The sequence below is a fragment of the Engystomops pustulosus genome, chromosome 9 (genome assembly GCF_040894005.1).
Source record: "Engystomops pustulosus chromosome 9, aEngPut4.maternal, whole genome shotgun sequence".
NCBI classification, from domain to species: domain Eukaryota; kingdom Metazoa; phylum Chordata; class Amphibia; order Anura; family Leptodactylidae; genus Engystomops; species Engystomops pustulosus.
The window spans coordinates 17,089,619-17,109,759 of record NC_092419.1 but is presented as its reverse complement, the minus strand read 5'-3'; the positions used below and the strand labels follow the sequence as shown (position 1 = coordinate 17,109,759).

The following is a 20,141-nucleotide window of genomic DNA, read 5'->3' as shown; positions in this document are numbered from 1 at the left end:
ATATTCCTGTACATAGGGGGCAGTATTATAGTAGTTATATTCCTGTACATAGGGGGCAGTATTATAGTAGTTATATTCCTGTACATAGGGGGCAGTATTATAGCAGTTATATTCTTTTACATAGGGGCAGTATTATAGTAGTTATATTCTTGTACATAGGGGACAGTATTATAGTAGTTATATTCCTCTACATAGGGAGCAGTATTATAGTAGTTATACTATTGTACATAGGGGGCAGTATTATAATAGTTATATTCTTGTACATAGGGGGCAGTATTATAGTAGTTATGTTCTTGTACATAGGGGGCAGTATTATAGTAGTTATACTCTTGTACATAGGGGGCAGTATTATAGTAGTTATATTCTTGTACATAGGGGGCAGTATTATAGTAGTTATATTCTTGTACATAGGGGCAGTATTATAGTAGTTATATTCCTGTACATAGGGGGCAGTATTATAGTAGTTATATTTTTGTACATAGGGGGTAGTATTATAGTAGTTATATTCTTTTACATAGGGGGCAGTATTATAGTAGTTATATTCTTTTACATAGGGGGCATATAGGACAAAAGACAAGCAGCTTGGTAAGAAGGCAACAACTGTTGGCTTAAGAGTTACAAAAATGGAACAAAGATGAGCGTCCGTCCTCCTGGGTCTGGGGATCCATGTAAGATCTCGCCTCATGGGGTCAGGATGATTGTGAGCGATCAGGAACCAGCCCAGAACTACACAGGAGGACCTGGTCCATGACCTGAAGAGATCTGGGACCTCAGTCACATAGATCACCGCTAGTAACACTGCACAGTCCTGGACTATATCCTGCAGGACACACCGGCTCCTCCTGCTCATGTCCAGGCCCAACAACCACCTGGATGATTCCAGAGATGAGACCAAAATAGAACTTCGGAACTCCATATCATGTCCCGACCATGTGGGGGGACACATCAGACTCTGGGGGGATTATCTGCAATGGGGACAGGATGATGGCAGCGTATAGAAGGGAGGATGGATGGGGCCACGTACCACAACCTCCTCCCTCAGTAAGAGCAGTGCAGATGGGTCATGGCTGGGTCTTCCACAATGACCCGAAACACACAGCCAGGACAACTAAGGAGCGGCTCCGGAAGAAGGAGAATTTCATGGTCCTGGAGTGTCCCATCCAGTCTCCAGACTGAACCAAATCCAAAATCTATGGAGGAGCTGAACCTCCCATCCCAGAAACCTGAAAGATCTGGAGAAGATCAGTAGGAGAGGACCAGAACCCATGCTGCAGAGCGACCTACAAGAACTGCAGGCAAAGGGAAACGGACCAAATATTATGTTCTGGTTTCTATAATTTCATGCAATAAAATGCAAATGAATTATTTAAATCTCACACAATGTGACTAGAGAGAAACCATCCGGTCTGTGCTGCCCCCTGCTGGATACTCGCTCAATGTACATCTGAGTGTGAGGTGAGGAAGGGCCGAGTGCACCGACATGAGGTGTTTGGGGTCTTCCCGCTGTTCGTGAGCCGCAGTTTTTTGTGGGATAACTGGAAATCTTCCAGACCTTTAGGGTGAGATCTTATAATGAAACTGCATCTTACATCTGGGGGGGGATGGGAAGTCCTGTTTCTCTATCATTACCGTTTCCTAATCCTTGGCCCCCTGCAAATTATAGTCCCTGTTCACAAATTATCCCAATTTTACACTCGGAAACTTTTGCTCCCATAAGGCTCAGCTTCTGTGACTGGGCTACGATACAGAGGAGATAACGGACACGGACAGGTAAGGGGTAAGTATCGCTGAGACCAGGGGTGTCCCGTGGCGTCTGGGACGACTATTGTACTTGTGTATTATATTCCTTATGCCCATCAAGATCTCTGCTTGCTGAAAGTCACAGCTATTATGATTTAGAGGACTGGACATCCCTGGTTCCATACGTGTCGCCTTACTGTATCACAGACGCTGCGGACCCCCCGCCCCCCTTCCCCGCAGACGACCAGAGAGAGCGCTGGGAGTTTATAACAAGATTTATTAGCTATAATACAAGTCACATTAAGGCCCTCAGTTTGTTCCAATTACAATGAGCAGAAAATACGACTCCGGGCGTCGGCGGAAGGATCACATTCTCATGCACAAAATGACCCGACCATCGGACAGCGACAAACAGAAGAGGAAATCACGGGGGCCCCCAGTCACGGCGAGGCCTCCCTGCACAAGCTTCAGGGATGGCGGCTACAGACTTTCCTTTCCCATGAGGCCGACCCCACACGGGTCACCTCGGGGCCCACCAGGACCGCACACAGTCCCTGGTCACGCTCACTAGGTGGGGGGAGGGAAAGTCATACACGGGGTGAGGGTTTAAGTTAGCAGGTGGAGGTGCGTTACATGTGGTCGCCGGTCATACAGGTTCGGGTGGGGGAGGGGGGAGTTAACACTTGAGGACAGTTAGTGTCTCGACATCGAGGTAGTGAGGGCGCAGCTCATTGTGAAGTCAGTAAAAGCGGGGGCCGTCTGTTACAGGGATCAGTAGGGCATGGCGGATAAAATTGGGGGGGGGGGGGGGGGGTTGCCATCTCACCCTTTAAGGGTCAGGCCTATAAAATGAGAAGGACGACTCGAGGTCGGGGGGAGGGGAGGGGCAAGAAGGCGCCTCAGGAGATCGGTTACCCCAGAGCAAACCATTCAAGCCAGAGGCGCCGCTTAAAAAAAGAAGAAGAAGCAGCCGGAGCAGAAGTGGTTAAACCGTCAGACACATGAACATGCGTGTGATCTCCGGCCGGTGTCACACATGTGTTCTCCGTGGAATCATGTACAAAGCATACAACTCATGCAGCCCCCAGTAACCCTAATGTGCCTTCTGTAAGTGCTAAGATATGTAGTGTGGTCGTTTCTCTGTCCATTGGGGGGGGGGTTAGTGTCCTAAAACTTAGGGGAGGGGGCGCTAATACCACAGAGGAACGCGGAGAGAATCCTGTCCAACTCCACTATTCACAGTGTTACTCCTCCTGTGACGTGATCCAGAACAAGGGTGTGATCCACAGAGAGCAGGGGCTCCGACGCCCCAGAAGCAGGGTCCCTCTGAAGTGGGGGGTCACACAGTCCGTGTACCAGGTAGCTACTCATGATCCTTGCACAGTGTACCAGGGACACCCACGCTCCATAATGTACCACGATTACCACATGTGATCTTCACTGGAGGGTCCACCCTGGGCTCAGATTCCATGTCTCTTATATCTGTAGTGGTCCCATAGATGAAGCCACTGGTCCTCCACCAAAGGTCAGCGAGTGGCCCAGAGGGGGGCGGACGTTGCCTCCAGGAGAGACTCTAAGCTGCAGGGAAGGGAACGGTCACAGGATGTTTGGATCCGACAATAGCAGGTTCTCCATCGGGGACACAGGGGTTAAAGGGGGAGACTGAGGAGGAGGAGATGGTGGATGGATGGGAGGTGTGGAGGGGGAGCTTGGAGTCGGGAGGTCCACCGGAGGGCGCTGGTAGAAGAAGTATGGACACTGGTGGATGAAGAGCTCGATGATTGTCTGGTAGGTGCGAGTTGCTGTTAGAGCGTCCATGGTAGTGAAGTCTGGGCGCATCAGCGTAGGCCAAAAACAGATGGACAGGTTCTCACTTGTCATCAGGTTAGTGTGATGGTGCTGGCTGACCCTGAGGAGGAGCAGAGGAGACACAATCACCAACACCGCCCCAATACTGCCCCCAAAGAATGTGCACCCAACACACAACACACAAAGGACACATGGCACTGACCGATTCAGGTGGGAGATGACGTATTTGAAGATCTCTTGGTTCTCCTTAGGCAGTTTCTTCAGAAGTTCCTTCATTGCCTGAAGCTTCTGCTCAAGGTCATTGATTTCTAAAGAAGGAAACACAAAAACATCAATCCCTGGAGTCCTCACCAGACCCCTCCATCCCATGGATCCTCTGAGCACCGACGTGGGGCCCAGTACTCATGGCACCAGCGTCACTTACTGTAGGCGTCCACCAGCTCAGTCTGGACACTATATGGCACCAGGGGATCCGGAAGCTCCGCAAAGAAACTCTTCAAGGCTCCGGCTACAGTGTTCACCGTAAAATCCTTCTCCGCCAAGTCCAGGTTGTGATCTGCGAACGTGACAAGAGGTCAGAGAGAGACAGGAGCAGCGACTTATCACCATCAACAAGACGGATCCTGAGATCATGGGGTGGAGAACTAGGGAGACATCTATAACAGCGCAGAGAGCGGCTGCAGCTCTAGTGACCGGCACATATATACGGGTCCATGTTACACCAGGGGGGGGGGACAACATCCGTGAAAGGTCACATGACCAGGAAGACACCGGTCCCACTTCAGGGGTGCAGTTCCGTGACATCTAAAGGCAACAAATGAACTACGGGATATTAGACAAGGGAACAGAGAGAAAGGTTTCCTGACATTCACCTTCCAACAGCGGCAGAGGGGCGGGCGGGGGGGACAATGCTCGGCAGAGGGGGGACAATGCTCGGCAGAGGGGCGGGCGGGGGGGACAATGCTCGGTACAGCAGCGCGAGGGGCGGGCGGGGGGGGGCCAATGCTCGGCAGAGGGGGGGGCAATGCACGGCACAGCAGCGCGAGGGGCGGGGGGCACAATGCTCGGCAGAGGGGGGACAATGCTCGGTACAGCAGCGGAGGGGCGGGCAGGGGGACAATGCTCGGTACAGCAGCGGAGGGGCGGGCAGGGGGACAATGCTCGGTACAGCAGCGGAGGGGCGGGCAGGGGGACAATGCTCGGTACAGCAGCGGAGGGGCGGGCAGGGGGACAATGCTCGGTACAGCAGCGGAGGGGCGGCCAGGGGGACAATGCTCGGTACAGCAGCGGAGGGGCGGCCAGGGGGACAATGCTCGGTACAGCAGCGGAGGGGCGGCCAGGGGGACAATGCTCGGTACAGCAGCGGAGGGGCGGCCAGGGGGACAATGCTCGGTACAGCAGCGGAGGGGCGGCCAGGGGGACAATGCTCGGTACAGCAGCGGAGGGGCGGCCAGGGGGACAATGCTCGGTACAGCAGCGGAGGGGCGGCCAGGGGGACAATGCTCGGTACAGCAGCGGAGGGGCGGGCAGGGGGACAATGCTCGGTACAGCAGCGGAGGGGCGGGCAGGGGGACAATGCTCGGTACAGCAGCGGAGGGGCGGGCAGGGGGACAATGCTCGGTACAGCAGCGGAGGGGCGGGCAGGGGGACAATGCTCGGTACAGCAGCGGAGGGGCGGGCAGGGGGACAATGCTCGGTACAGCAGCGGAGGGGCGGGCAGGGGGACAATGCTCGGTACAGCAGCGGAGGGGCGGGCAGGGGGACAATGCTCGGTACAGCAGCGGAGGGGCGGCCAGGGGGACAATGCTCGGTACAGCAGCGGAGGGGCGGCCAGGGGGACAATGCTCGGTACAGCAGCGGAGGGGCGGCCAGGGGGACAATGCTCGGTACAGCAGCGGAGGGGCGGCCAGGGGGACAATGCTCGGTACAGCAGCGGAGGGGCGGGCAGGGGGACAATGCTCGGTACAGCAGCGGAGGGGCGGGCAGGGGGACAATGCTCGGTACAGCAGCGGAGGGGCGGGCAGGGGGACAATGCTCGGTACAGCAGCGGAGGGGCGGGCAGGGGGACAATGCTCGGTACAGCAGCGGAGGGGCGGGCAGGGGGACAATGCTCGGTACAGCAGCGGAGGGGCGGCCAGGGGGACAATGCTCGGTACAGCAGCGGAGGGGCGGCCAGGGGGACAATGCTCGGTACAGCAGCGGAGGGGCGGCCAGGGGGACAATGCTCGGTACAGCAGCGGAGGGGCGGGCAGGGGGACAATGCTCGGTACAGCAGCGGAGGGGCGGGCAGGGGGACAATGCTCGGTACAGCAGCGGAGGGGCGGGCAGGGGGACAATGCTCGGTACAGCAGCGGAGGGGCGGGCAGGGGGACAATGCTCGGTACAGCAGCGGAGGGGCGGGCAGGGGGACAATGCTCGGTACAGCAGCGGAGGGGCGTGCAGGGGGACAATGCTCGGTACAGCAGGGGAGGGGCGGGCAGGGGGACAATGCTCGGTACAGCAGCGGAGGGGCGGGCAGGGGGACAATGCTCGGTACAGCAGCGGAGGGGCGGGCAGGGGGACAATGCTCTTAGTATAATCATCACCTTGATCAAACTGTCTCTGCAGTGAATCCATCTCGGACTTGTTGCCGCTGACCCGATAGATTCCCTCTGCGCTCATACCTGGGGGGAAGCAGAACATTCACCAATGTGAGGGGGAGGAACACAAACCATAGGGGCAGTTATCACACCTAGAACCCCATTCTGCTACCCAAAAGACACTTTAAAAAAAACTATTAAAAAAATGGGTGAGGAGGGGCAACATGTCCCACTGTGGCACCGGCCATTGCTCCAAAGTGATGACTACACCCCCCAGGCCTATGATTAGGAGCTGCCATGCTACATACAGCCAGGGATATGGGGGGCGCTATAGACAGAACACAAGAGAAAGGGACCTCTAAGTGGAAGATCAGACGGGAGATTCAACACCCGACCCCAACATATTGGGAGGCTCCTCTCACCTGTGGTTTCTATGTACTCCACACACTTCTCAATGAACACAGGGATGGGCCTCTCAGGGGTCACAACATTCACAAGTGGCACCCCAAAGTAGGTGCTCTCCCAGGTCTGTTTGGTCAAGGGGGGCCGGATTTTAGGTCGCTTCTAGAAAGAATTGAAAAGAACATGATGAAAGGACAAATATACATGTATGCGACCTTATATTATAGCCCAGAGCTACACTCACTATTCTGCTGCTGGGGCAGTCACTGTGTACATACATGACATTACTTATCCTGTACTGATCCTGAGTTACATCCTGTATTATACCCCAGAGCTGCGCTCACTATTCTGCTGCTGGTGCAGTCACTGTGTACATACATGACATTACTTATCCTGTACTGATCCTGAGTTACATCCTGTATTATACTCCAGAGCTGCACTCACTATTCTGCTGCTGGGGCAGTCACTGTGTACATACATGACATTACTTATCCTGTACTGATCCTGAGTTACATCCTGTATTATACCCCAGAGCTGCACTCACTATTCTGCTGCTGGTGCAGTCACTGTGTACATACATGACATTACTTATCCTGTACTGATCCTGAGTTACATCCTGTATTATACTCCAGAGCTGCACTCACTATTCTGCTGCTGGGGCAGTCACTGTGTACATACATGACATTACTTATCCTGTACTGATCCTGAGTTACATCCTCTATTATACCCCAGAGCTGCACTCACTATTCTGCTGCTGGTGCAGTCACTGTGTACATACATGACATTACTTATCCTGTACTGATCCTGAGTTACATCCTGTATTATACCCCAGAGCTGCACTCACTATTCTGCTGCTGGTGCAGTCACTGTGTACATACATGACATTACTTATCCTGTACTGATCCTGAGTTACATCCTGTATTATGCTCCAGAGCTGCACTCACTATTCTGCTGCTGGTGCAGTCACTGTGTACATACATGACATTACTTATCCTGTACTGATCCTGAGTTACATCCTCTATTATACCCCAGAGCTGCACTCACTATTCTGCTGCTGGTGCAGTCACTGTGTACATACATGACATTACTTATCCTGTACTGATCCTGAGTTACATCCTGTATTATACCCCAGAGCTGCGCTCACTATTCTGCTGCTGGTGCAGTCACTGTGTACATACATGACATTACTTATCCTGTACTGATCCTGAGTTACATCCTGTATTATACTCCAGAGCTGCACTCACTATTCTGCTGCTGGGGCAGTCACTGTGTACATACATGACATTACTTATCCTGTACTGATCCTGAGTTACATCCTCTATTATACCCCAGAGCTGCACTCACTATTCTGCTGCTGGTGCAGTCACTGTGTACATACATGACATTACTTATCCTGTACTGATCCTGAGTTACATCCTGTATTATACCCCAGAGCTGCACTCACTATTCTGCTGCTGGTGCAGTCACTGTGTACATACATGACATTACTTATCCTGTACTGATCCTGAGTTACATCCTGTATTATGCTCCAGAGCTGCACTCACTATTCTGCTGCTGGTGCAGTCACTGTGTACATACATGACATTACTTATCCTGTACTGATCCTGAGTTACATCCTGTATTATACTCCAGAGCTGCACTCACTATTCTGCTGCTGGTGCAGTCACTGTGTACATACATGACATTACTTATCCTGTACTGATCCTGAGTTACATCCTGTATTATACTCCAGAGCTGCACTCACTATTCTGCTGCTGGTGCAGTCACTGTGTACATACATGACATTACTTATCCTGTACTGATCCTGAGTTACATCCTGTATTATACCCCAGAGCTGCACTCACTATTCTGCTGCTGGTGCAGTCACTGTGTACATACATGACATTACTTATCCTGTACTGATCCTGAGTTACATCCTGTATTATGCTCCAGAGCTGCACTCACTATTCTGCTGCTGGTGCAGTCACTGTGTACATACATGACATTACTTATCCTGTACTGATCCTGAGTTACATCATGTATTACACTCCTGTCTCTGCAGCTCAGGCTGTGAATGCACATAAAGTGAGAATCTACACTGTTTTGCCCATATAGATGCTATATACCCTGGTGGTCCTCCTCAGACTGCGTAGAATGTTTCTCTTGCGTGGATCCTCCCCGTCTGCCTCATAGGAGTTTGTAGTGTTGTCCTTGGGCCCTTGTGGTCCTACTTCTTCATCTTTTCTCCTCATGGGACCAAGCTCGTCATCGCTGCCCACGCTGAAGCTGCTGCGATAACTAGAGAACTTCCCAAGTTTGGCACACTTGGTCCGGTAGAGGACAGGTTTGGTCACAATCGATGCCTTCCGTGTTCGCTCCAGGGAGTTTGTATCCATGTCACTGTCTGAGCCATTCCCGCTCCCGTTGGACTGAGGCTTGATGGCGTTGCGGATAGTTATGATTTTGCCTTGCGTGCTGTCATGAGGCACAGAGTAGATGTTCTCCTCCTGGTTCCTTGGTTTCACTACAGAGTCTATAGGTTCAGCATAGTCTGAAGGGTCAAAGGCTTCACATGTTGGCCATGCGATGGAGGTTAAGGACCTTCTGTGTCCATCTCGGGACCCTGGATCTAGGTAGGACAGATCAGGCTTTGGTTTTAGGGGCGGAGGTACCTTGTTGTTCAGTCTGCTCTCTAAGGTGCTCACGACAGAGATGTAAGGAAGACTGTCACTGTCCTCCAATTTGGAATGGTCTCTAGAGGCTGGGGTCAGACTCATGTCATCCCGAGAGAGGATGTGCTGCGGAGAAGGGTCTAGATCTTCCTCAGAGTCTGGCAAGTGGGAATTACAGAGTGGAGACCCTGCACGAGGAGAGCTGAAGACCTCCTCTGTAGTGCTACACGCTTCTGCTGTGTTGTCATACATATGAGACGCTTCAATGATGACTTTCTTCTCGACAACGTCCTTAAAGAAGGAGAAGAACATTTCCAGCTTGGGCAGAGCCTGTCCACACTGTAAATTTAGGAATTTACCCTCGATGTCCTGAGCAATCTCTTCGCCCTCGGTCAGCTGGTCTCTGGTCAGGTTTTCAAGGAGATTTACAGGGCCCTCCGTCAAGGCAACAAGCTGAACAGGAACGATGTCTTGAACTTCACAGAGGAAGGCCCGGAGCATGGCCAGGGAGGCACGTCGCTTGGCTGCGTAGAAAACCATATACCCGTGTACCAGTTTAGTCTTACGGATGTTGAAGGAGGCATGATAGGACAAGATCAGCAGCTCTAGTCTGCGCTTCTGGCTTCCTAGCGGGAGGTCGAGCAGCACTGAGCCACCGACTCCAAACTGCGATGGGCGATACGTATGAGGCTTCAGAACATTCAGCACCTCCTCCATATTAAAGGGATCCCCACACATCAAGCAAATGACTATACGTAGGTCGCAATCAACTAGATCCTTGATACTAGGGGAGGAGCTCACAAGGTTCAGGTTCTTCTTGGACTCCAAAAGAAACCGTAGAATCTGGCTGATCTGCTTCTCATTGACATTGCGACCGTAGCCCAAGCCTGTGGAGGCAGCATCTACGAAGTAGCATGGCAACTTGCTGGATATCTGTTGACCCTGCTGAATGAGGCTGTGTGCAGTCTCTCCACTCGTGTCACCCCTACGGTTGACAAGTATTAAGGTAAGGGGCAAGTTAAGCAAGTGGTTGTCCTTCCTTCCAAGACTGGATTCCCGGTTCTTCTCAATACTCTCTACGACATAGGACAAAGACTCTTTGGAGTTGTAAAGGCAGAGGCATCCGTGAGGCATAAAGGTGGAGGTCTGAAAGGAGTTGACAGGCAGTCGTACATTTCCCTCAATGGGACGCAAAGACAACTCATACATCTTCCCATCGATCACATACTTGTCGTCATTGGTGCAAAGAGCACGGATCTCATTAGCCAGCTCTCGAGCCAGGCCATCCTTGCCGAGGATCACCAGGTTTATTCTGTCCACATTTGGGTCTTTATACAGACGATCATAGGGGTAAGGGCACCTAGAGCTGATCAGCTGTTCTATTTTGGTGTCTACACATGAAGGGTTACTAGGGCAAGTGTCTTTTGTGGGGTGATAGACAAAGTGAATGTGTTTAAGGATGAGGGCGTCTCGCTCGGCCTGCAGCTTCTGCAAAGCTTTAAACCTCTGCTCTTCCCCCAGAACCTCCTGGATGACCCCCATCTTCTCTTTGCTCGGCTTGGCATCAAGCTCTAGTTCATAGAACAATTCTGAATACTCGAGCAGCAGCTCCTGGAACTCCTCCTTTGCTTTGTCAATGATCTCTTTCTGGTGTTTACTATATATCTCCAAGTAGACGGGCTCCTCCAACCACTGGTAGAACTCCTCGCTCATAATAAAGCTGCGAGCCTCCTCCCAGGGCTTCCCTGGGGTGATGAATGGAGAGGCAGATAGATTTTCTTTGAAGGCTTTCTTCATCTCACATTTTTTTCTTGCATTCCTTAGCTTCTCAAGGTGGCCACAATAGACATCTGCTGCCTGAGCAGTTTCCATAATATCATAAGGTATCCGGTCATCCTCCATGTTGTCTATGTGGCTTGTTAGGTCCCATGGGGTGTCCTCAAGAATCACGAACCAATGCGAGAAGTCAGGTTTGGACTCTAACAGTTTGGCAGCTTTGGGGCAGCTCAGATGTTCTATCTCATTGAGGTCAGGCACCAGGACATCTAAAGCACGGGGAAGAACTGACAAGTAAGCCTTGCGTCGGCGCTCAATATGGTCCTGTCTGAGCCGCTGGATGTACTGCAGAAAGAGCTTCTTGGCTTTTTCTGTACCTTCCAAGTATACATAATCCTGATATTCACTGTAGCTCTGCATGCGCCTGCTCACGTTCAACCACGTCTCATTGTGTGACTTGACCACTCGTCCCACCAGCCATTCATACTTGTCTTTGGCAGCTGCACTCTGCTGGCTCTGCTGTTTCAGCGCCTCAAAGTAAGGAATGATTTTGGACTTGCCGCGACTTTTGTCTATCAGCTGTATGAGGGCAGTAAAGGCTAAGTCCACATTGACATTGGACCGTGCCGACGTCTCCACCACCTGCAAATTCTTTTTGTTGAGTGCAAAGCCGTGAGCGTCTCGGATATAGCGCTCCACGCCTTCATCGCACTTGGTCAGCACGAGTACAATCGGCTTCTTGGTCTTGGCTAGTTGAGTGTACAGATTAGACACAAACTTAAGTTGGTCATCAAAATTCCTATTCATTCCACGACTAACGTCCACGCAGAGCAGGAAGCCATCGACTAGCAGTTTGCCGTCAGGCATCTGCTTCTGCTCAAAGTCCTGCTCCAGTCCTAATTGATCTGTGCAAAAATACATGAGTTTCTCAGCAGAGGCAAGTTTACTGGAGGCCGCACGCTTGATGTATGGCTGCAGCGCTGTGCTGCGATGAGGCTGGAAAGTCTGGTCATCAATGAATTCTGTCTGCTCCACCACGTGCACCTTGCATTCCACACAATCATCCAGTGTCCGGGTGACGTCCCCCCAGAACAAAAAGTGGTCATTGTTCACAACTCGGCCCCCAAAGTCACTAGTGCTAAGGACGGACGTGTGGTCCAAGTGGAAGTCATCTGCACTGGGACGTACAAAGCGGTTGCACAAGCAGGACTTCCCGATGCCACATTGGCCTTTTTCCTTTTCTGTGCCGGACAGGCCCACCACACTGATGCTATAGGTGGGGACCCGCACATCTTGTTTCCGAGCCATCATCATGGCGTAGCACTCATCCTGCCCACATCAACGCCTGCCGGGATAAGGCTTGGTGATGGCACTCCATGCACAGACTCTTTCAGAGGATACAACACACAAGGACGTTGTAATCCACAGCCAGGTCCTCGTTATTCCCACATGTCTCTCTTTAGATGGGTAAAGCAAGTTCTTAGGAGGAGGAGCTGGTCCATGTATCTCCACCGTGCCAGCCATACATGGTGCTCATCATCCAGCTTCTTGGGCAGTCTGGAAAACAAACATATTCAGCGTCAGCAGTGACATGGGACACAAACACTCAGGGTGAAGGTATTACTGTAACTAAGATATCACTCTGTTCTGTAGTTAAGTTAGTTGCCACCATCCCCATAAGAAACTCAATGCATGGGGCGCTGTGAGACAAGTGTAACATGCACGAGGGTGAAGTGTGGCAGAGCAATGTAATATGCGTGACCGGGTCATGTCACATGTGAAGCGATAACATGTAGTGGAACTGTGTAATATGTGTAGTGGAGCAGTTTCCCAAGTGGAGACACGTAAATTGAATGGCAGCGACATGTGGCGGAGTCGAAGACAATTTTGGTGGAGTAAGAGTAGTGATAAAATGGACCGACTCAAACTCCACAAACATAACAAAAATTATGAAATTTCCTAACATCAGTAACCGGCACCCTAGATGCACCAATATCCACAACGCAGCAAAAAATGCCACCCCAGAAGTTATAGATACCACAGTACAACAATAAATACCACCGCAGCAACCAAACACTACATGCAGAGCGACAATATTAGTACTGGAGACCCCAGAGCAGACAAATTAAATTCTCTCCTTTCCTCACTCCTCCTCTACTCCATGTTTAATTAAAGAAAACCACACATTGGTCACAGACACAACATCAATCAGCCAAAAGTAAAAAATACATTTCCATGAAATTGAACAAATGAAAGGTAGACATTGCTTTCCATCCCTACTTCAACAGGATTGGACAGAAATGTCCTGGTGCCATGCTGTGTACCACACTCAATGGAGGAAGCCAAGGAAATACTTGTCATGAGGCATGTTACAGCTAAAGGTTATAAAACAAATCTCCAAGCAGCTTGCTGCTCCTGTGACTACAGCTGCACATATTATTCCGAATAATACGAATGGTAACTAAAGAGCCCAGAAAATCTTCTAAAGTGATTAAAAGGTGAACTTCAAAGCTCAAGGAACATCAGTGTCAGATCACTGTTGTTGTTTTGGCCAAAGTGGACTAAATGGGAGACGACCAAAGAGGACACCATTGCTCAAAACAAATCATAGGCTGGAATTTGCAAAACTACATGTTGACAAGTCTCAAAGCATCTGGGAGAAAGTTCCATGGACAGACGAGACTAAAATCTAATTTTTGGAAAGGCACATCAGCTCCATGGTCACAGATGGAAAAATGAAGCAGATCTTGAATAGACACCATCTCCACTGTGACACATGGAGGAGGTTGTTATGTTCTGGGGCTTTGATGCATCTGGCACAGGGGGTCTTGAATCTGTGCAGGGGACAATGACATCTCAAGACTATGAAGAGATTCTAGAGAGACATGTGCAGCCAATGTCAGAAAGCTCAGTCTCAGGTCTTGCAACAGGATAATCACCCAAAACACACAACTAAAAACACCCAAGAATTAGAAAACCATTGGACTATACTAAAATGGCTTCTGTGAGCAAGGACCTAAATCCTACTGAGCATCTTTGGAAGGAGCCGAAACCCTTCACCCCCAGACACTGGAGCAGCTCATGAGGAGCCGCCCAAGTCCCTCCTTGACAGTCACAGAAATCGTGTGACTGCAGCGATCGACCTCATAAGGTTCTGAAACACAATATTACGTTTAATTTCTGTCCCGTTTCAGGAGTCTTATTTTTGGGTCTGGAGGAAAAGCAATGTCTGCCCCTCGTTTGGTTACATAGAAAAGCAATTTAATTTTTACTTTTGTCAGGTTCAAGTTATTTATGTGGCCATTGTGGGTTTCTTCCTTATCAAACGAGGGGACCAACAATTCTGTCCACGTGTGGACCTCTCCTGTGCCCTGCTGCAGAGGCGGCTCTGCTGTGTGTCCTTATCCTGACACAACCATTGTCGGGACTAGGGTTGCACGATACATTGAAATCTCGGTACTTGTACGATACTATCAAAGCCAGAACGGGTCAATACCAGGTTTCTGTTAGGTGTGGAACGGAGTGACTTCCACAGACATCGGGCAGGGAATCCTTTGTGTAGATGTGTTGGGACCACACCATTTGTCCATATATGGTCTCTACATCTCCCAGGGCTTCCCCAGACACAAGGTCTCTATTAAATTCAATTAAATACATATTATCCCAGCCCGGGATTTGAACCCACAACCTCCACACTCCACCTGCCATAGGGAGACAGAACATCTACCCACCAGGCTATGGGCTTAGTGGCTGTCAATGGGAGGATTTATACTGTGAAACAGGCTCCATGCACTGGAGGGATCTTCTCAGAGATTATTATTATTAGGGAGATTATTATTGAGATGATTATTATGGAGATTATAATATTTTAAGCATATAATACAGTTAAATTAAATGACAAAAAGACAAAATGTAAGGGGGTCATTCAGACGGGCGTGTCCGCTGCTCATCTGCTTCTAAAAAGCTGATGGGCTTCTAATGTCCTTCTTGCCCCGCCCAGTTGGTTGCAACATTTGTAGAATTGAATTCTATGGATGTACGTGGTCTGCATGCTGCAATTTTTTTTTTTATTACTGTCTGCACATCCGGGAAAAAAAATGGACACGTGGACAAAAGCGCCCGTCTACATGAGCCCTAAAATATACTATTTAGTGTAGTATTTTATGTTACCATTCCAAGGACAACCTTTACAACCCATCTACTACATTGTCATAAAGCACTAAAGCTTCTCCTGGCCAATCACTGGTCACCATTACCAATCGTATTTGCATTAAAACACATGTGATCAGGCTGAGCTCTGCCCCCAGACTTTTGCATTGCGTTTCTAAACACAATGTAAATGCCCCATGTGACCGCACCCCAAATATTCACACAATACCTTTTCCTTTTCTTGAAAGTATCGGTATCGAGTACTGCAATACTTTTCTGGGTATCATATCGCACTCGAAATTCTGGTATCAGTGCAACCCTAGTCAGGACACGGAGCGGCAGTAGGGGGCCCGACAGCAGCGACGACACAGAGAGGCAGGAGGGGGCCCGACAGCAGCGACGACACAGAGAGGCAGGAGGGGGCCCGACAGCAGCGACGACACAGAGAGGCAGGAGGGGGCCCGACAGCAGCGACGACACAGAGAGGCAGGAGGGGGCCCGACAGCAGCGACGACACAGAGAGGCAGGAGGGGGCCCGACAGCAGCAACGACACAGAGAGGCAGGAGGGGGCCCGACAGCAGCAACGACACAGAGAGGCAGGAGGGGGCCCGACAGCAGCGACGACACAGAGAAGCAGGAGGGGGCCCGACAGCAGCGACGACACAGAGAGGCAGGAGGGGGCCCGACAGCAGCAACGACACAGAGAAGCAGGAGGGGGCCCGACAGCAGCAACGACACAGAGAAGCAGGAGGGGGCCCGATAGCAGCAACGACACAGAGAAGCAGAAGGGGGCCCGACAGCAGCAACGACAGAGAAGCAGAAGGGGGCCCGACAGCAGCAACGACACAGAGAAGCAGGAGGGGGCCCGACAGCAGTAAGGATCTCAGGTTTTATTGTATTTTCAGGGGGGGTGGGGCCTCTGGTATTATTGTCTGCTTTGGGGTGGTGGCTCCTGTACTATTATCTGCTGTGGGAGTGCGGGGGGGTTAGAGCTCCGGTATTATTGTCTGCCGGGGGGAGGGGGGGGGGGGAGAGCACCTTGTTGGTTCTCCGGTACTATTTTCTGCTCTTGAGGGGCCGGGTGTTTCTCCGGTATTATTGCTTGCTCTGGGGGAAGGGAGGGGGGTCGTTCCGGTATTATTGTGCGCTCTGGGGGGAAGGGTCAAGGGGAGGTGATGATTCTCCGATATTATTATGCACTCTCTAGGGTGGAGGTTTTCCGGTATTATTGTCCGCTCTGGAGGCCCTTGGACCGATAAATGTTGCTCATGAATAGAACAGACATTTAAAGGACAATTTTTATTATTACATTACTATATTTTTGTAGAGTCGGTCCATTTTATCACAACTCCCCCACAATTGTCACCAACTCCATGACTCCACAGCCCTAGTTGCCATGACAAAGGCCTACAAGCTCAGAGAATTGTAGGCCCGCGATGGATACTGATTTCTAATAGTTGTTGATGGACATACTGGAGTATAGTACTATTGCAGTATATTGTATGAGCGATCAGACTCCCCCAGGGTTAATGTAACCTAGGGGGCCTAAGAAATGGTAAAACATTTAAAAAAAAAATTGTAAAGGTTTAAAACACCCTCTTTCCCCAAAACAGATAAAAATAAATAAGCAGTAACAATCATAGACATGACAGGTAGCGCCTCGCCCCAAGATGCCGGTTCTATTAAAATAGAAAAAAAAGATTATTCTCGACTGTGAACACGGTAACGGAGAATAGCGCCCAAATCGCCATTGTTTTGCCTTTTTTCAACCAAAAAATTTGATTAAAAAATTAATTATTTAGTTCCCAAATTTCTATAAATGACACCTTACAAGGTCCGTCACACAGGTGTGAAATTTGGCAAAATGGCAATTGTTTTTGATTTTCTTAAATCCACTAAAATTAAAACCTCGATAAATTTGGTCTCCCTGTGACTGCCCCAACATAAAGAATAAAGGGGAGGTGTTAATTGAAACGCACAGGGAAAGACGTGACCACAGAGCGCACAAGAAAATGGCGCAATTTTATTCATTTCACTAGACTTGCATGTAATATAAAATGGCGCTTATTAAAAATACAATCTGTTAAAAAATAAAAAAAAGTTAAGGCTTTTGGAATCAGGGGAGAATAAAACAGAAACTCAAAGGATCTAAGGATTTAGGCTGCATGCTAATACGTGTTGTCATGTGCGTGCGCCAGGCGGCGGTGTCATGTGCGTGCGCCAGGCGGCGGTGTCATGTGCGTGCGCCAGGCGGCGGTGTCATGTGCGTGCGCCAGGCGGCGGTGTCATGTGCGTGCGCCAGGCGGCGGTGTCATGTGCGTGCGCCAGGCGGCGGTGTCATGTGCGTGCGCCAGGCGGCGGTGTCATGTGCGTGCGCCAGGCGGCGGTGTCATGTGCGTGCGCCAGGCGGCGGTGTCATGTGCGTGCGCCAGGCGGCGGTGTCATGTGCGTGCGCCAGGCGGCGGTGTCATGTGCGTGCGCCAGGCGGCGGTGTCATGTGCGTGCGCCAGGCGGCGGTGTCATGTGCGTGCGCCAGGCGGCGGTGTCATGTGCGTGCGCCAGGCGGCGGTGTCATGTGCGTGCGCCAGGCGGCGTTGTCATGTGCGTGCGCCAGGCGGCGTTGTCATGTGCGTGCGCCAGGCGGCGTTGTCATGTGCGTGCGCCAGGCGGCGTTGTCATGTGCGTGCGCCAGGCGGCGTTGTCATGTGCGTGCCAGGCACTGTTGTCATGTGCGTGCCAGGCACTGTTGTCATGTGCGTGCCAGGCAGTGTTGTCATGTGCGTGCCAGGCACTGTTGTCATGTGCGTGCCAGGCACTGTTGTCATGTGCGTGCCAGGCACTGTTGTCATGTGCGTGCCAGGCACTGTTGTCATGTGTGTGCCAGGCACTGTTGTCATGTGTGTGCCAGGCACTGTTGTCATGTGTGTGCCAGGCACTGTTGTCATGTGTGTGCCAGGCACTGTTGTCATGTGTGTGCCAGGCACTGTTGTCATGTGTGTGCCAGGCACTGTTGTCATGTGCGTGCGCCAGGCACTGTTGTCATGTGTGTGCCAGGCCCTGTTGTCATGTGTGCGCCAGGCGGTGTTGTCATGTGTGTGCCAGGCGGTGTTGTCATGTGTGTGCCAGGCGGTGTTGTCATGTGTGTGCCAGGCGGTGTTGTCATGTGTGTGCCAGGCGGTGTTGTCATGTGTGTGCCAGGCGGTGTTGTCATGTTTGCCATGAGGTGACACAATGTGGTGCCCGCCCTGTGCCGGGTGTGTGTGGCGGGGCCCGGGCTGTCAGCTCTCACCCGTCTGTGTCGGGCGTGGATCAGGCCGCGGTTTCCGGGAGCTCCAGGTGCGGGGGGCAGTGCGGCCCAGATGCGTCTTCCTTCCGTCTACGCCCGGCTCTGCTGTGGAGATGGCCGCGGCCTCTTCGTATATCCGGGTGCTGCGGGTGACGGCGGGTCCCCGGCCGCGGTTTCCGGGTGTATCCGGGTGACTCGGGAGTCTCCTCCTGTAATGGCGGCTCCTTCCTTCCGGCGGGCGCGCGGGCGCGGGCACGACCAAAGGAGAAAGGGCGTCGTGGGCGCGCCGGGAGCGCCTCCGGAAGTCGGCCATGTTTCTACTCTCATTGCCATTGCCTGCTATGGTTCTGAAAGCGCCGGAAGTACCAAAACGCCATGTTGCTACACCAGAGACTCTGCATTTTTTTTTAATGATAACTTTATTTGTGTCCTGAACATTCTCACACTGTAGTAATCTGTGCACAAAGGTTTCCCAGTGTGTGACACAGCATTCCTGTACAGGCACCAGTAATCCCCCCGCCAGTCATGGACCCTCCCAGAGGCCTAGCGGACGGTCAAACTACTGGTCTCCTCATAGGGGGGAGAGACACTTGGGCTCTAAGGCTCCTGGCTCCCACATTAAGCTATTCCTCTAAGAATCTGCCCCTCTGATACAGAATAATCCGCAAATTTGGCATGAAATCAACAACAAAATCTCATATCAAATATCATATGTGTGACGTATTCAGAGATCTCATTGTTGGCCAGAGCCAGGATGGAGGACAGAGGAGAATGGAGGGGATATAGGAGTCTGGAGGAAGGACAGAGGAGGGTGGAGGGGGATATATGGGGTCTGGAGGAAGGACAGAGGGGGATATAGGGGTCTAGAGGAGGGTGGAGGGGGATATAGGGGTCTAGAGGAAGGACAGAGGAGGGTGGAGGGGGATATAGGGGTCTAGAGGAAGGACAGAGGAGGGGGATATAGGGGTTTAGAGGAGGGTGGAGGGGGATATAGGGGTCTAGAGCAGTGATGGCGAACCTTTTAGAGCCTCAGTGACACAACTTCAACCAAAATCCACTTATTTATTGCAAAGTGCCAGCGCAGCAATTTAAGCAGCAATTTATTTCTCCTTGTTCATTGACAACTTTCAATCCTTCAGCCTCCCAAGGACACCAACGCAGTTAAAAGGAGGAGGGCAAATTCATCTATCATTGTAGGAAGATTCTGCAGGCAGATTCTTTGAGTTCTGTCTGGTGAACTTCATTCTGGGGTGATGGCCTGGGTGCCCACAGAAAGGGCTCAGAGTGCCGCCTCTGGCACCAGTGGAGGTCTAGAGGAAGGACAGTGGAGGGGGATATAGGGGTCTAGAGGAGGGTGGAGGGGGATATAGGGGTCTAGAGGAAGGACAAAGGAGGGGGATATAGGGGTCTAAAGGAAGGACAGAGGAGGGGGATACAGGGGTCTAGAGGAGGGTGGAGGGGGATATAGGGGTCTTGAGGAAGGACAAAGGAGGGGGATATAGGGGTCTAAAGGAAGGACAGAGGAGGGGGATATAGGGGTCTAGAGGAGGGGGATAAAGGGCTCTGGAGTAAGGACAGAGGAGTCTGGAGGGGGATATAGGGGTATAGAGAAGGGACAGTGGAGGGGGATATAGGGCTCTGGAGTAAGGACAGAGAAGGAGGAGGATATAGGGTTCTAGAGGAAGGACAGAGGAGTCTGGAGGGGGATATAGGGGTATAGAGGAGGGTGGAGGGGGATATAGGGCTCT

The 20,141-nt window shown here is 51.4% G+C and overlaps 1 protein-coding gene across 1 annotated transcript; it reads right to left on the bottom strand.

Annotated features, from left to right (window-relative positions):
* Window positions 1-1,997: 1,997 nt before the first annotated feature.
* ARHGAP35 (Rho GTPase activating protein 35) lies at window positions 1,998-18,682 on the bottom strand. The gene is made up of 7 exons (XM_072124370.1): window positions 18,397-18,682; window positions 8,636-12,514; window positions 6,551-6,692; window positions 6,135-6,212; window positions 3,974-4,105; window positions 3,752-3,857; window positions 1,998-3,649 (listed from the first exon to the last, which is right to left on the bottom strand). Exons 2-7 carry the CDS (start codon window positions 12,269-12,271, stop codon window positions 3,337-3,339), a joined length of 4,407 nt encoding a protein of 1,468 aa, XP_071980471.1. The 5' UTR covers window positions 12,272-12,514; window positions 18,397-18,682; the 3' UTR covers window positions 1,998-3,336.
* Between the last annotated feature and the right edge of the window lie 1,459 nt (window positions 18,683-20,141).

Coding starts and splice junctions, on each gene's coding strand:
- ARHGAP35 (XM_072124370.1), bottom strand. CDS start 12,271: ATGATGATGGCTCGGAAACAAGATGTGCGGGTCCCCACCTATAGCATC. Junction 3,858..3,973: donor TGAGCTGGTGGACGCCTACA/GTAAGTGACGCT, acceptor TTCCTTCTTTAG/AAATCAATGACCTTGAGCAG. Junction 3,650..3,751: donor GTCATCTCCCACCTGAATCG/GTCAGTGCCATG, acceptor GCTCCTCCTCAG/GGTCAGCCAGCACCATCACA.